Here is a 16,906-nt window from a genome sequence, read left to right on the forward strand (position 1 = left end):
GTGTAGCAGGACTGCAGAAAGTTTTAGCTCTGGAAAGTAAAAGACAAGGACAGGTGGATGAGACAATTCAAAAATAGAATACAACATAACCTGCATCTGGATGAACTGGCTAGTGTATTCAGGAATACACACCTATATATGGGTGTGTATTTGCTGCGTGTACACAAGGTGAGCAAATGTAGCGTGTGTGTTTAGTCTTTGGGTCAATATCAAGAGTCAAGCCTTATCTCTGTGTAATCCAGCTATCCTGATAAAGCTTTTTTTCTGTGTGTATGCATGTGAAGGTGGGTATACACACACACAAGTTGAGGACACACATTTTATCCCTGTGTAATCCACTGAACTTGATGATCATAAATGGAAACTGATGCTTCAATTAGGTTTGTTTGTGTTATGAAATATTTTCTGTTTTTTTTTTTCAATCATATCCCCTTGGCAGCGTGATCTCATAATCAAGGACACAGACTGATGAGCATTTGCGTTAATGGACTAAACCGTGGGAAAAATCAACATTATTAATATCCTGACTAATAACATTCATTGTTATGGTCCTGGCTGAGAAGGGTTTGGGTCTTCTTTTCTCCCATTTTCTCTTCATCTCTGACCTTCTCTAACCCTTTCCAGGTGGGGCTACTGCACTGGCTCTGTCTTGCCAGCCCACCTGTAGGCAGTCTTCCTGCTCGAACTGTCCTTTTCATACTGTTTCCATATTGTGTATTCAAGCTTCTTGTATTTAAAGGCAGGATGGTGCAATTGTTCTCCATGAGATCGCCCTCATCATTACGGTGGCAATCAGCCCCTCCTTGCTACTTACTAGAGTTCTCCGTGTGGAGCCCAACCTGAAAACCCCTTCTGCTGGATTTCCACTTACCTGAGGAGTCTCCAGCCAAATCCACCCGCTTCAGTCTGTTTCTCCAGTTCCCAGCCAAGGAAAGGACTTACCTGCACTCCACCTGCCTGCCCACTCTCCACCTGCACTTTCTCTGATTCCAACATATCAGTTGTGTACCCCACCTGAGCCCCTGTTGAGGAAACAAACAAAGTCAGTGGAAACACATTTCAACCTCAACAATATTCTGCTCTGCTCACCTTGGCAGTTGCTAGCATCCTCTCTCCTCTTTGGCAGAATTTCCAGTCGCTGCCCTGTGAAATATACAACCTCCCCAGTCATTCACCAGATGGTTGCAAACACTTATCTGCATTTCAATAAACCTTTTAAACCTTTTTAAACCACCAACTGTTTCTGCCTTTAAGCCAGAACATGACATTCATAGACTTCTTTTGGCTGCTGAGCACTTTAGGAACTGAAGGTCATCTTGACTGTCTGCTGATTATTTTTATACTTTTTTGGGTTTGACACACATTGCATGTCTGAATCGACAAAAACTGGTCCCTTTCTGTGGTTTAAAATCATTGCTTCTTCATCTAGTTCTGCTTTATGATGTCTTTTACATAAATATCTCTTGTGTTATACCTCTTTAACTTGTTTATTGATGTTGTTCAATTTTGGCCATTAACAATACATTGAGCGAGATTCAGTGAGGCATGTTGTTGTCACACCAGCTTTAAATAGAGATTAAAAACAGTATTTTTTTTCCACCAATGCCCAAGCTGGACAAAACATCAGCTTACCTGTGAGAAAGCTGCTTATACTGTATCTACCCCAGCTCCTGAAAAGGTGGAGTGGCCACTGAGTTTGTTACAAAAGACAAATAATATGATCGTAACCTTCATTAATGTGCATGGAAGTAGCCTTTTTACCTACACGAACATCATTTTTATTCTTTGACTGTGGTTACATTTTTGTGAAGGATTTCTGATCTGCTTAGCGACAAACCAAAAAATGTTAATTTCATTGTTTTTGTTGACACCTTCTGTCAAAGTGAAAAGTATACAATTATCACAAGGCTGTGGCTAATCCATGGTACTTTTAAAACAGTCTGATTTGTATTACATAACAAAATAGACTGGTAACATTTTAAAAAGATGATGGGCTGCTTTTGCCATAAGTTTTGTAATTTTTCTTTCTTTCTTTTTTCTGCAGGTAACTTTATCTTCACTCTTGTTGAATTTCTTCCAATATGAAGTAACTTGCAGCTTAGAAAGCGTCTTCAGCACTTTTCTCCTTTTTTATCATTCCCATTTTGTCTTCTCCCGTGTCATTCATTTTTTAATCCATCCTTGTTTCCAGCTGTCTGCCTTGAATAGATCTGTATCTGTATGTCAGTCAAATGTGAAATCTCAGAAGCCACTGATCCAGTTTTGACAAAACTCAAAGGCGCCTTTATTTTCCCTGAGATTCCTGGTGTATTAGCTCAAAACAGCTGGTGAGACATAGTTGAGCAAATCATCAATATTCTGCAGCTGTTTATTGTAATGTAGCTTACATTTAACAGCTTGACCAAATTAACTTTATAATATTTATGTTTTATTAATAAAACAATTAAGGCATTTCCAACATAACGGACAATACATCCCTCCATTCCCTCCATTTGCTCCTGTAAATGCCTGCGAACCACCTGTCTTCTTTTGTTTAGGCCCCAGTCACACAAGCCTACAAATGGGTTGTGTATTCCTCAGCACGTGGCTGTGGGAGGTAATGTACTGTCGCTAGGCGAAATTGTTCACAAAGAGGTATACAGTGCTGCACCAAAAACCTCCCTGGAATTGATTTGGTCTCTAGCAGACTGTCATGATCACTCATAGTTTCTTTGGAAGATGCCAACTTATCTGCAAACATTTGCGCAGCAGTGAAAGTAAAGAGGAGGATGCAAACCAGAAAAGGTCTAAAGTAAAACATCCCTTACCGCTGAAACCCACACCTTTCTAAAGGCTAGCAGCCAAAGTAAGCTCAAGGTAGAATTTCAGTGCAGCACCCTCTTTGCAGCTCATTTCGCCTAGCAACAGTCGGCAACCTTTTGCCAACCAGCAATGGGACATAAATTTTTACCTAGCGATCGTTGGTCACCACAGCATCACTGGCTCATCTCTAGGCCTGTGTGACTGAGTAGGACATTGTGAGTTAGTTTAATGATTTTTGACTGTTTTCTTTGGATTTTTCTGCATTAATCCAGTGGGAAAATTCATGGTTTGTGGATTATTGTATCATATAAGACAATATGACAGACCAAATATGGGCATGTAGGCTTTGAAGCTGAATGTTGAGCATATTGCTCAATTAGCTTTGAGTATCCATAAATCTACCCAGAACAAGAGAAACTGGAATTAATTCCTCAAGCAAGCATTTATCCTGCATCCATCTTGCATTATTGTACAATGTAAACACGCACACACACAAATAAAAACAGACTGACAGTGTTTTCCTATGGTGAGTAAAACCATCCCAAATGCATCTGATTCTTTAACCATTTTTTACAGAACTAATCCCAATACATAGAAGAGAGAGAAGAGTTTCTGAATTTGTTGCAGCATAGGAGAGCCAGGATTTTTCAGGCAGTTAAACGGATGCAGTTAGAAAGTCAATGATGTCCCCAGGAGAGGAAACTGGGTTCAAATATACACTTGTAAAATGTACTCAAATAAAAAAAATCATGCTGTGAGAGGAAGAGAGTGATACTGGTTATTTTGACAAAGCAGGAAGCCACCTACAGATGAACAATCCCCCACAAAAAAGACGGAAAGATTGACGGGTAGAATTGGAAAAAAATCAAAATGTTCATGGCGCTCAGCCCGCCTGGCTTATATTTGTGACTTCATATATGATTCATCTTTTTCTCTTTCATTTCTCTCACTTTTTCTTTTACTGTCTGCCCGTGTTTGGTTTGCCTTCATGTTTCTTTACAGCACCATCTTGCCTCACCTTGCCTCTCATACTACTGGTTCCCCATTTTTCCTAATTTTCTCCCTTCCCTAACGCATCTCGTTCTCCTGTTTTCTCACTGCAGCATGTTAATGAAAGAGAGACTTTGCAGGCTTCAGGTTATGTTGTTTTTATGTACCTGTGAGTTTTTCGGGCTGCAGTGGTTGGGAAGTGCAGTGGTTAGTGCTGTTACCTCACAGCAAGAAATGCTGGTCAGCTGGAGCCTTTCTGTGTGGAGACTGCATGTTCTCCCTGTGCCTGCATGGATTTGCTCCAAGTGCCCCGCCTTCCTCTCACAGTCCAAAGGCATGCATGTCTGTCCCGTATGTTTTTAGCAGCAAACACTGCATTAACAATTGTTTAAATGCACAGAGCTATGATGCCAATCTGAACCCATATCCTCAAAAAGAATCTTAAATCCCATTTGGGATTTACTTGAGTATAAATCCTACATGATACCTTAAAAGGAAACAAGATCTCTTTGAACTCACGAAGAGAGGGGACATTGACACTACATGTATTCATACTATTCAGTGGCCACTGTCTAATAAAAATAAAAGGAAGTGTATAAAAATATTCCAACACATTTCTTAAAATTAGTTAAATTTGTGAAACAGGTCACATTGACACCTTGTTTAAGCTTTTTCTTTTCCCGCCCTTTCATGTGTGAGTGAGGTTTTTATTCAGACCTGCAAACTGAATGGTGATGTTTAAATGAATGCACTCTGTATTGGCAAACTGCACTTAACACAACACCAGTTAAGGATGTGGATGGTACCAAAAGTCTTTGCAGTTGCAGAAGACAACTGCAAAGACTCCAGAATCATAACACTGCTCCACAGGCAACTAAAATTACTAAAAGTGATGCAGGGGAGCAAAACAGAAACTCTTGAAAACAGCAGTGAAACATCGGGAAGCCTGATTCCTCAGACAGTGTTCACTTGAGAGCGCTTATGGGGATACCTTGATGTTTTGCACTTAAATTGAATACTTTTATCTGTCAGGCACTTGTCAGGCAACAGTAAGAAAAAGTTACTCCTCAGGTAACCTAAAGTAGCTGCTGCAGTCTTTTTAATAGTCAAAAGGACACAGCTCGGCTAAAGTTAAGCATGAATTTTCACTATTTCTCAGTTAGTGTTTTGTAAAGACAAAACAGTAGAGTATACACCGTGTAATGTCTTGGATAAATAACTAGAGGGCTTGAATGGATACTTAAGAGGGAGATAGTAAAGTAAAAGCAAAAGCATGACAATGATTTTCTGAAGCATGACCCGGACAGATGATCTGAAACAGGTCATCTTTAAAACTGCTCTTTTCGTGTGGCTATACAGCGTGTGCCAGGAACCCTAAAGGGGATAAAAAAAAAAAAGGTCAGCGTCTTACTACAGTGTGCATACAAAATGAAGTGAACAAATTACCTTTTTTAACATTTTTTTTATCAATCGATGAACAGCTGCCGCTATTTTTCTTTCAGCAGGACCGAGGAGGTATGAAGAGCCGGCAGGAGAGAAATGGGCAGAGAAAATATAGCGTTAATTAGGAAGCTGAGGATGAATGATTGTTGCTATCACCATGGTATTTGATCAGAATGTGAAGACTACAGTCACCAGTGGGAGTGTAGTCCTTCAATAATGTGTGTCAGGTGATTTACATTAATTCACAAGGGAATACAGGAAGTAAGTTAAAGGAGGTGAAGTGTGGATGAGTGAAGAAAGGATAAATAAAATATGAATCTTTGCAGCATATTGTCATTATTTTAGAGACCATCCCTCTCTAAAATGTGCTTATCAATTAATCAAAACTTGGGAATTAATTATACCATATGCACACACAACAAAATTGTTTGCGCTCAGTGTAGTAGCCTAAAAATATGTTTTTGCCTCTGTGGACACTGCTTAGCTCCGTAAGCCCTAACAAGACAGGAAAGAAACCCAGAGTGAACAGAGCTGTAGTGCTAATGCAAGAGACAATAAGTCTGGTAAATAATGGAAAGGGGCAGGATGTAATCTTAGGAGCAGGTGAAGAAAAAGATTCCAGGTGCAGAGGTAAATGTTAATGTTAATTGACAGTGAGGGCAGAAAAGGCTGAAGGCAATTGCAGGACAGACTTCCTGAACAGGAGGATTCAGTTAGCAGAGAAAATGCAGTACTTTTTCAACCCTTTTAACTGTAAACAACTTCAAAAATTAGCTTTCATTTTAAAGCAGTGTACACTCTCCTCCAAAAGTATTGGAACATTGAGGTCAGTTCTTTTATTTTTGCTGTAGACTGAAAACATTTGAGTTTGACATTTTTTAAAAAATGAATATGAGACAAAAGATCAACATCTCAGCTTTTATATCCAGGTATTTAAGTCTGGATCTGATTCACAGTTCAGGATAGCACCTTCTGTCTGAAGCCACCCATTTTTTTTTTTTTTTTGTGAACAAAAGTGTTGGAACAGATAAACTTAAAATAGTGAATAGTTAAAGTGAATAAGACTTAATATTTAGTTGCAAATCCTTTGCTTGCAATAACTGCATCAACCCTGTGACCCACTGACACCAATAAACATTTGCATTCTTCTTCTTTTGGGAGGTTTACTCCTTTCAGTCTCCTCTTTAGTAAATAAAATGCTCTCTAGGGTTTAAGTCTAAAACCTTCCACTTCCTGCTCCTAATGAACTCCTTTGTATTGTTGCTGTGTTTTGAGTCATTATCTTGCTGCTTGATGAAGGATCTCCCAAACAGTTCAATCAGTTTGGTTGCATCTTTCTTTAAATTGACAGACAAAATGTTTCTGTGAACTTCTGAGTTCATTGTACTGCTGCCATCATGTGTGACATCATCAATGAAGATTAGTGAGCCCGTCCCAGAAGAAGCCATGCAAGCCCAAGCCATGACATTACCTCCACTGTGTCTCACAGATGAGGTCGTATGTTTGGGATCGTGAGCAGATCCTTTCTTTCTCCAAACTTTAGTCTTTCCATCACCTTGGTAACGGTTCATCTTTGTCTCATCAATCTAAAAAACTTTGTCCCTGAGGCTTGTCTCTGTACTTCTTGGCGAATTCCAGCCTTGCCTTCCTGTTCTTCTTGCTAATTAGTGGTTTGCATCTTCTAGTGAAGCCTCTGTACTTTGGTTCATGAAGTCTTCTGTGAACAGTAGATTGTGATCCCTTCAGTCCTGCCCTCTGGAGGTTGTTGCTGATGTCACTAACAGTTGTTTTAGGGTCTTTCTTTACAGCACTTACAGTGTTTCTGTCATCGACTGCTGTTTTCTTTGGTCTGTCCAACATCTGTTACTTAGTACAGCAGTGACGACTTTCTTCTTCAGGACGTTCCAAACAGCAGTTGTTACCTGACACTGGATAAAACTCTAAAGGTTATCAGGTTTGAGGATACATGTGTGCATTGTGTGTTTATCAGTAAAATAACAATAGACCATATACCTTTGTATAGAATTTTTTAAAATAATTTTCATGTACAGAATCCTAAACATAAATTACATTGTCATGAAAACAAGCTTGAGCTTGATTTTTAAAACAGGGAGAAATTTTATTTCAAATGAATATTTGGAATGATGCTCAGCTGCTGGGAATTCACTCAATGTGTAATTTTGGGCTAAAATACCAAAGACGTGAACATCCAAAATAATTACAGCTTCAAAGGACAAATTATGCACATTACTTAAACCTATTGGCACCAAATGTCTCCCATCCCCAGCCCTGTTGTCATGCACAGAGGTTAAACTTATCAATTTATTGTTTGTCTTATGAATGTTCCCCACATTGTACTGATCCATCACGATGGGCCAACACAGCACGTATCAATCCATCAATATTTGGCATTTTCTGTCTGTCATACTTTTCAACTGCATAATTCTCCCTTATTGTCCTTTAACCTCTTTATGGATTATTCTGAATAAATGAATGTGGCAGTGAAATGTAAACTTTGGGTTAAAATGGGTTAAACTAAGCTGTGGATTAGGGTTGCCTGATTTGGGACTCTCTTTCATCCACAATCCCCCACCCACTCTGTTACATACACACGTCTGTGGCCTCTCTAGCACAAAATAAATTGTGTCTAGTGGGCTTTTGAACAGTTTGAGAACAAGGAAATTGTAACTCATGAGTCCCAAGTTCCACGTAACGTGTAGTTAAAGCACCATGAAACTTTTTTTTTTTTTATATTACTATTCCAGGGGACACAAGAACATTGTTTACTTATGTGACAATTTGCAAAACCACTCTATACGAGCATGAGTCTCAAAAGAGATTCTTTTCCATTATAGCTGCTCTCAAACAAATTCTTGACTGTGAATATGAAATATCCCATACTATACCTAACCAGTGTTGTGGTTTTAGGTTTTGAACACAATTTTTTCACTTCCTGTTTTCATTGTTTGTTTGTTCGCTTGTTCATCCATCCGTCCATTTTTTAATCATTGATGTTTAGTTATGATGGGATCTCAGCAGCCCCTAACCGTGTCAGCATGCTGACCTGCAGGTGTGCATAAGTTTTTACAAAATTACATGCTAACTCAGTACTAATGGGTCAGAATGCACCCAGCCGTCCAATATGTTGAGCTGCTAGAAAGGATAACAGGAGAACTCCAGCATCTAAAATCTTCATCTTCTACACTGTGATATTCTACTCTGGACCAGTCTGGTGGACTAACCAGCAGACTGACCTAAATTACCATCCCCTGAGCCACACTGCTAGTGTACTTAGAGATAAATCAAAAGTTTGCAAGTGCACAGCTTGCTGTGTTCCATTTATTTTGTTTCATTCATTTATTTAACTGAACAGATATTTGGTTATGTTGTGGCATTATTAACTGAAAGCAGGAAACCTCATCTGCTTAGATGCCCTGCCCTGCTCAGAGCTACGTCAAATTTAAAACAACCTTCCAACCTGGGCAACAACAATATGGTTTGGTTTAAGGCACAAAAAAATATTTGTATTATTATTCTATGCAGACTCTGTGGCTCTGTAACTATGTCACCTCACTTGCTCCCCATCAAGTTTGAAAAAAAACAACCCATGGAGTCATTTTTTGATGCCAGGCCATCAAGAAATCTTCCTTTCCTCCAGAATTCCTGCTTACCAGATTTCTTCTGAATTACAGTAGGCACTTAGAATAAATAAAACTCTCCCTTTCTCCTCAACTCCCCGTGGTGATCCTAAGTCCTTTGATCAGACTAAAACGGAGGCTCCTTTCCATTCCTTATATATGTATATGACAGAAACTGGGTGAGGTGCTTCATTTTCACTTCAAGAACAAACATGTCACTGCTACATCCCTGTCAGCACAAAGTCTGCTCAGAAGTACGTGTGTGCAAGCATGTGGAATCTTCATTGATGTTGTGATCAGCCTTTCAGGAGAAAGTCCCTTTGGAGCAGTTTAGATTTAACAAGTCTCAAGGGGGGGTGAGAAGCAATGGATGGGCTTTAGTGAACATAATGTCACCTGAGGATAATTGGGAGCACAAATGAATAGAATAGAATAGAGGTAGGAAAGTTTTGCATTTCCAAAACAGATAAAACAAATGAGATTTTAAGGAGCATAAGATAAGAAGGTGAATGAGGAACTCGATCCCAAGCAAGGCATGGTCATTTTTGTAATGTATGCTCTTTGGACACACTCACCCATTCATATGAATGGGTGAGTGTGTCTAAGGGAAGCATGTATAATGTAAATAGAATTGGTCCTAGCACAGAACCCTGTGGAACTCCATAATTAACCTTAGTGTGTGAAGAAGACTCCCCATTTACATGAACAAATTGGAGTCTATGAGATAAATATGATTCAAACCACTGCAGTGCAGTACCTTTAATACCTATAGTATGCTCTAATCTCTGTAATAAAATGTTATGGTCAACAGTATCAAAGCTGCACTGAGGTCCAACAGGACAAGCACAGAGATGAGTCCACTGTAAGAAGATCATTGGTAACCTTCACTAATGCTGTTTCTGTGCTGTGATGAATTCTGAAACCTGACTGAAACTCTTCAAATAAACCGTTCCTCTGCAGATGATCAGTTAGCTGTTTTACAACTACTCTTTCAAGAATCTCTGAGAGAAAAGGAAGGTTGGAGATTGGCCTATAATTAGCTAAGACAGCTGGGTCAAGTGATGGCTTTTTAAGTAGAGGTTTAATTACTGCCACACTGAAGGCCTGTGGCAATTAATAAAGACAGATTGATCATATTTAAGATTGAAGTATCAGTTAATGGACAGACTTCTTCGAGCAGTCTAGTAGGAATGGGATCTAATAAACACACTGATGGTTTGTAGGAAGTAACTATTGAAGTTAACTCTGAAAGATCAATCAGAGACAGTCTAAACAAATACCAGCAATACCGAAAGCAGCTGAACACAAATATATGTCTTTGAGATGGTTATGAATAATTTTTTTCTCTAATGGTTAAAATTTTATTTGTGAAGAAATCCATGAAGTCACTACTAGTTAAAGTGAAAGGAATACTCGGCTCTACAGAGCTCTGACTCTTTGTCAGCCTGGCTACAGTGCTGAAAAGAAATCTGGGGTTGTTCTTATTTTCTTTAATAAATGATCAATAGTAAGATGTCCTAGGTTTACGGAGGGCTTTTTTTATAGAGCAACAAACTCTTTTTCCAGGCTAAATGAGCATCTAATTTAGTGAGACGCCATTCCCTCTCCAGTTTACGGGTTACCTGCTTTAAGCTGTGCGTTTGTGAATTATACCACGGAGTCAGGCACTTCTGATTTGAGGCTTTCCTTTTCAGAGGAGCCACAGTATCCAAAGTCGTATGCAGTGAGGATGTAAAACTATTGAGGACATAATCGACCTCACTGGGAGCAGAGTTTAGGTAGCTGCTCTGCACTGTGTTGGCACTGAAGAGCATAATAATGAAGGAATCCTTAAACTTAGTTACAGCACTTTCAGAAAGACTTCTACTGTAATAAAACTTATTCCCCACAGCTGTGTAATCCGTTAAAGTAAATGTTATTGAGAAATGATCAGACAGGAGGAGCTTTCAGGGAATAATTTTAAGTCTTCATTTTCTATGCCATATGTCAGACAAGCAGTTTCATGTACAGGTGAGGGCTATTTCCTCATTATTTCATGACCAATTAAAGAGATAATATCTGGAGTTGATTCCAAATGTTAAACTTGCATTTGGTAGCTGTTCACTGGGACTTATATGAGGTCCATAGACATGTTTATGCAAGTGAGGGAGGCCATCATTAGGCCTAATAAACAAAGATATCAGAGAGCTAGCAAAAAACTTTAGGAATGGCTAAAATAACAACATTCTTAAGAAGACTGAAGGCACTGGGCAGCTCAGCAACACCAAGCTCTCAAACACCACAGGATTCTTTCCTTGGTTAAGAAAAACAACTTCACAACATCTAACCAAGTCAAGAGCATTCTCAAGGTGGTAGGTGCATCACTGTCAAAGTGTGCAGTAAAGAGACGTCTTTATGAATGGAAATATAGAGGGTTTACAATGAGGTACTGAAGCTGGTGCACACAAACTCATAAGGCTCTAACAGAGAACCTCTGTAAAGTGCAAACTCAAGTGGTAAATGGACTGCTTCTTTTATGGCGCTTTTCTACTCTACATGTGAACTCAAAGTGCTTTACACAGCATGACTCATTCCCACAAGCACTTCCTATCTAACATTCACACATAATCACACTCTGATGAACACACTGGGAGCAACTCGGGGATCAGTATCTTGCCCAAGGATACATTGGCACGCAGACTGGAGCAGCCAGGGATTGAACCACCAACCTTTCGATTTGTAAATGACCTCCTTATGAGGCTGTGGTTAACAGTCACTTCTTGGTTTGTTTTGCGCTCTCTATTGGGGTGAATAAAAAAAAACACAGAGCCTGTTGGGGGACTGCATGGTACTCAGCAATGTTCGTTAGCCTTTCTACACTGAGGAACTGGACTCTAACCAAGCCTCCCTTTTTCTATTTTCCTCTCTGCTACGTTTTGAAGTTTGGCTGACTGGCACAGCTGAGCATTCACACTTATAAAGGTTACAGGGAGCTTTAAAACTGCCAAGTTTATTTCTAAAGGAGCTGTCAGTCAAAGTGACTGGCTTTTACACAGAGAAAAACACACACACAGACAGTTACTCAAACATACACATGCACACACTTCTTGTTATTCAATGAGTGTGTCCGTTTTTTGTTTTATTATTTTTTAAAGGTAAAGCAGAAGTTCATCTGCCGAGTTGGTGATCGCACATTGAAAGCTATAGTCCTAATACTCATTTAGCAATAATGTATCGGCTGTGGATGGTGACAGCACCCAAAGAAGCTGTACACCTCAGCTCGAGTAAAAAAGAAAAAAATCTGAATGTTTCTGTTTAAGAAAATCTATAAACTTTTGGCACCTACGTATTAGTTGCTGGTGGGTTTTGTGTCAGAACTCGAGGTAAATATTTCAGCTAAGCTGTTAAACATAAATGTTGACTGACACTCCTGTTTACTCATTATATGTGAGCTGTGCCTAGAAAGCCTTGGATAAAGAGTTTCCCAGTTTATCTTAGGAAAGCAATGTGGATGCATACTGTAAATTTACAATAAGTATAAAAGGCTTACGTTTTGGAACACAAAACTTTGTGTTTGCTCTCAGACTGGCCTCACTTTATTGGGTAGCTGTCAGCTTCCAACCAGAAAAAAGACCCATGCATACAATGAAATCCCCGTGTCACACAGATTTAAAGTGGTTTCTTACACAAATATTCCCCTGGAAAACTCAACACACGCAAGGTGTGCAAAGAGAGTTCACATTCAGACAGCTCTAAACCAGACCTACGGTGACCATCATTGTGCTGCTCTCAAAAAGAAAATAAAACCTAGAAAATCATCTAAAACATTTTTCACATTTGATTCTTGTATTAACAAGTTAGGTAAAACATAAACAGTAAACTTGCTTTATTATAAGAAATATTTGATGCCTAGATGAAAACAAAACATATACAGTGTACTACACAATAAAATGCAGATCTGTCATGTTTCAATTAATTTCACTTATGTGCAAACCGTCCAATTATTTGCATAAGAGAACCCGGGCGTGTTTAAGAAAAAAACAAAAAAAAAAAACCTTTTTGTTCAGTTACTGTTACTGTGTGATCAAAGATTAACTTAACAGGCTTCCAGTTACTTTGTTTCCTGTTATACCAATTACTTAACATAATCATAAAGCAAAGAAAAGACCAAACACACATATGCAAACACACACACAGTAAGTCCAATGCAAAAATGGTCCCTGTGTATCAGTATGAAATGCTTTCTCCAGTTTAATTCTTATCCATAGATCAAATGTGCCTCTGACATTTGTATCTGTGCTGTTCCACAATTTAGACTCTGGTCAGGCATTTGTTTCTCATGGAAATCAAACCCAAAGGAATAGTACTTTTTACTGTGTACTGCTCAACAGAGCTACTAGTGACCAAAACCGCTACAGTTAATAGCATCAAATTAAGCTACAGAATTTGCCACACATCATTAGGAAATTTTAAATAAATACTTCAGTTTTCCTATGTACAAAGTACAAAACAGGCTTAGTGTTATGACAATCATTGACTGGTACTGTAGATATAAACCAGTGCATACAGGTTTCGGCAGTGAAATGAACATGTACATCTCGACTGAATTCTTCATACAACAGCATCATAAATGAAGACCAATTTTGGTTTTCGGGGGAACAACGTGGAATTGAGCAATTAGAAAACAAAGGTTCAGAACTGAGTATGTAATATGTAATAGCTTTTTAGCCAGACAAAAGCTATATTAGGCTCTCGGCTCCCTTACTCAAGCAACTGTTACACCAACACATGACGACTTTCATGACTTTGGTTAACAAGTTTGGGTGGCCTATCATTAAATGCATTTAACACAGTTTCACAGTCCCAAAATATTTATTCATATACAAATATATGCACATTAATAAAGCGATCCACACCACATAAAAACGATATGACGATATGGAAGCTGAGGCGTAAATCTGAGATGCATGTGCATGTTTATCTGCACACCTCAATGGATTTTTATCAGGGTTAGCGGCAGGTGACAAAGGGAGATATGGTTCTTCAGTAACTGATAGCAATCAAAGCGTGAAGCCAAAGCAAAGCACTCCATGCTACGTTTCATTTCTTCAAGGGCTTCAAAGTATGAGCGTATTCACAAGCACTGCTAAACACTTGATATTACAGCTAAAGTCTTTCAGTCTTCCCTTTCCTAACACTTACCTGCACAGCATGGTAGACCATGAGCAGCTACTTGATGACTTAAATGAAAACTAGTCAATGGAACAGTAAGTTTCTTTGTCTAAATAACAATCGATTTATTATTATTATTATTATTATGTTATATGGTAGTGTTATATATTATTCTGACACACATTATCTCCCTTTCGCCCTGTATGCAGAGCAGGGTGCCTCTTTAAGCTACCCACTTTGTACATCACCCTGTACCTGTAAATTTTAAACAAAGTTAGTCTAAAATCAAAACTAAAATCTTTTTAGGCTATTTGTCTTTGCAGACCTTCTCTCCAGCTCTGGGAAGCCACATCTCTAATAATTTTGCAGTTCAGGAATGTTTTTGTAGAGGTCCAGTGAGTCAGGATTGGAGAATGCTCCTCTTTGCGTCACCTCCCGACCAGCGATCACTTGTTTTACAGCTACCTCCACCTTCTTCCCGCTGATGGTGTACTGCAGAGGAATGAAATAACGTTTTGGAACAATAACTTTTTTTAAATAACTAACTGATGTTCAGAGTTTTTTTTTTCCTTACAGGAATGTCTCTGGTCTCCAGCAGCAGGGCGGGTATGTGTCGGGCAGACAGGGCTTTTCTAATGGCTCCTTTAATCTTCGCCACCAACTCTGGACAGAAGGGCTTACCGGGCGCCATCTTTAAGAACAAAATAACTCTCTCTTCTCCGTCAGCATTGTACTGTGGTACACAAAGACTGTCTGACACTTCTTCAAACGCCTCCACTGGAGTAAGGAGAGGGCAGTTCGGAGGGCAAGAAGACAAACGAGGAAGAGAGAAAAAGATGTGAGGTGAAAAGAATGTGCGAGTAAAGATTAAAAGAACAGAAAAGACAAAAAGTGTCAAAACTAAGCAGAATAAATAAGAATGAAAAGTGAACAAACTTTAAAAAGTGGACAGTGGGATGGCACAATATATTTTTTCCAACAACTTAAAAAGAACCATGATGCAAAACTCTTTTCTTTTATTACATTACACCCACACCCTGCTCCATCTGTAATGTTCAAGACTCACCAATGTTGTAGATCTCTGAGCTGCCGAATCGGACTCCGTTGGGGTTCAGCGTACCGTCACTACAGAAAAAAACAGAGGTTCTAAACTCACAGCTGTAGTTCCTGTCAATGGGAGCTGTTTGCCACAAATTTCCACAGGAAGAGTGTTGAGCTGTCGCAAAAATCTCAGGCAATAGAGTATTTTAAACAGCCTTCCTTTTCTTTCACAGAAGAAATAAATGTATACGGTATATTTAAGTCTGTCCTAATGAATCGATAAAATGTATTGATTGTAGTTAATGGCTGACCTTCTGCCCAGCATGACAATGCCCCGTGTCTTTGGATTGATTTTACAGTAGTCTCCGTGGGCCCACACCCCTACACAAGGACAAAAAGAAATAAGTATACTGGAAAACACACATTAAAAACAAACTTAAAAAATAAAGTAACAATAAATGCAATGAAAAGCAGGTGAATACAAACGGTATAGAAAAAGGTGTTAACAGTTATAATGCTATATGCAGTAATATAAACATAGATATATTTAAATATCCCTTACAGGGTTACTGTATGGCAGTGTATATATATATATATATATATATATATATATATATATATATATATATATATATATATATATATATATATATATATATATATGTTTCTATTTATACACAACATTTGTGTAGTTACCAGGAAATGTAGAAAAGTAAGCTTTATGGTATTTGCTTCCATTCTCGTCATTCCAGAAGTGCGTTGGCTGGCAGGGGATTGGCTTCAAGCAGACGAGCTCCCCACTCTCTCCCCACACAGGCTTACCTGATAAAATACACATATTTCACAGGAACAAAAAGTTACTGTGTGTTTCACTGCAACACGTATAAACCTGGGCGCACAGCCATACACACAAACATACAGGTGTACAAGAGACGTGCTATAAATGCTTCTCTGATTAAAAACAAACGATGTGTATTGCTCTCAGAGAATCTGCCATCTTTTAGTGTGTGGTTTCACACAACCCTAACCGCCTCCCTCAGGACGGTGTTATAGGCTTAAAGACTGACTAAAATAATCCCAAACTCTTCCTACAAAACTGCCTTTAAATTATCCCTCAATCCACTCTCCTTTGAGGTGGTGGAGACAAGCCAGCACAGCCTGCAGCAGGGAGCTGGGGAAAGAGGGACTGAAATCAATGACACAAACCTGGAGGGCTTTGAAGACTTCTTTAAAAAAAAAAAAAAAAAGAACAACACTCTTTTTAGTTGGATTAATAATTAAAAAAAAAAAAAAAACGTGTTTCCCTGAAGTTGGTCAGTGTATTTTTCCAGGGAAAGTTCACTAATTCCCTCAGCTATTTTTCTGCCAACTGCAATGTATCCTGACATTTACACACATGAGCTCCCCCCTTCAGTGCCATGTAAAACACACACACACACACACACTCTTATTTTCCTGGCAACAATTTTTAATGTGCTCGTGATTCATCTTCCTTATTAATATGGTCTGAACCTGAAATTTCCTGTTGTCTCCATCCAGTAAATCTCTTAATTGCTATCGAGGTTAGACTAAACAGAAAGTGGAAGGAGGGATCGTTACATCCCGACGAGTCTTACCGTCAGGGTTCCAGGCTTCCACAGCCATGCCGAGATTTCTTGATTGGATCTCACCTCGATACACTGGAACGGTTGGGTTCTGGCCCATGAAACATGACACTATATCAGTGCCACCTGGGAGAAGAGTTGAGAGAAAACCAGAAAGTTTTCTGTTATATTTTTGCTACAGAGATATCTTTTCTCAGAAGGTAAAGATGACAAAAATAGGCTACTATAAATGTTTCA

General features: G+C 38.9%; 1 protein-coding gene across 1 annotated transcript in view; it reads right to left on the minus strand.

Annotated features, from left to right (window-relative positions):
• Positions 1-13,973: 13,973 nt before the first annotated feature.
• The window catches only part of aacs (acetoacetyl-CoA synthetase), a 40,793-nt gene continuing 37,860 nt past the window's right edge, over positions 13,974-16,906 (minus strand). Inside the window, 6 exon segments of the mRNA XM_030737067.1 lie at positions 13,974-14,516; positions 14,599-14,801; positions 15,091-15,149; positions 15,377-15,446; positions 15,762-15,887; positions 16,682-16,795. Coding sequence (XP_030592927.1) covers positions 14,379-14,516; positions 14,599-14,801; positions 15,091-15,149; positions 15,377-15,446; positions 15,762-15,887; positions 16,682-16,795 — 710 coding nt within the window. The 3' untranslated portion in view covers positions 13,974-14,378.

The sequence above is a fragment of the Archocentrus centrarchus genome, chromosome 9 (assembly GCF_007364275.1).
Source record: "Archocentrus centrarchus isolate MPI-CPG fArcCen1 chromosome 9, fArcCen1, whole genome shotgun sequence".
NCBI classification, from domain to species: Eukaryota; Metazoa; Chordata; class Actinopteri; order Cichliformes; family Cichlidae; genus Archocentrus; species Archocentrus centrarchus.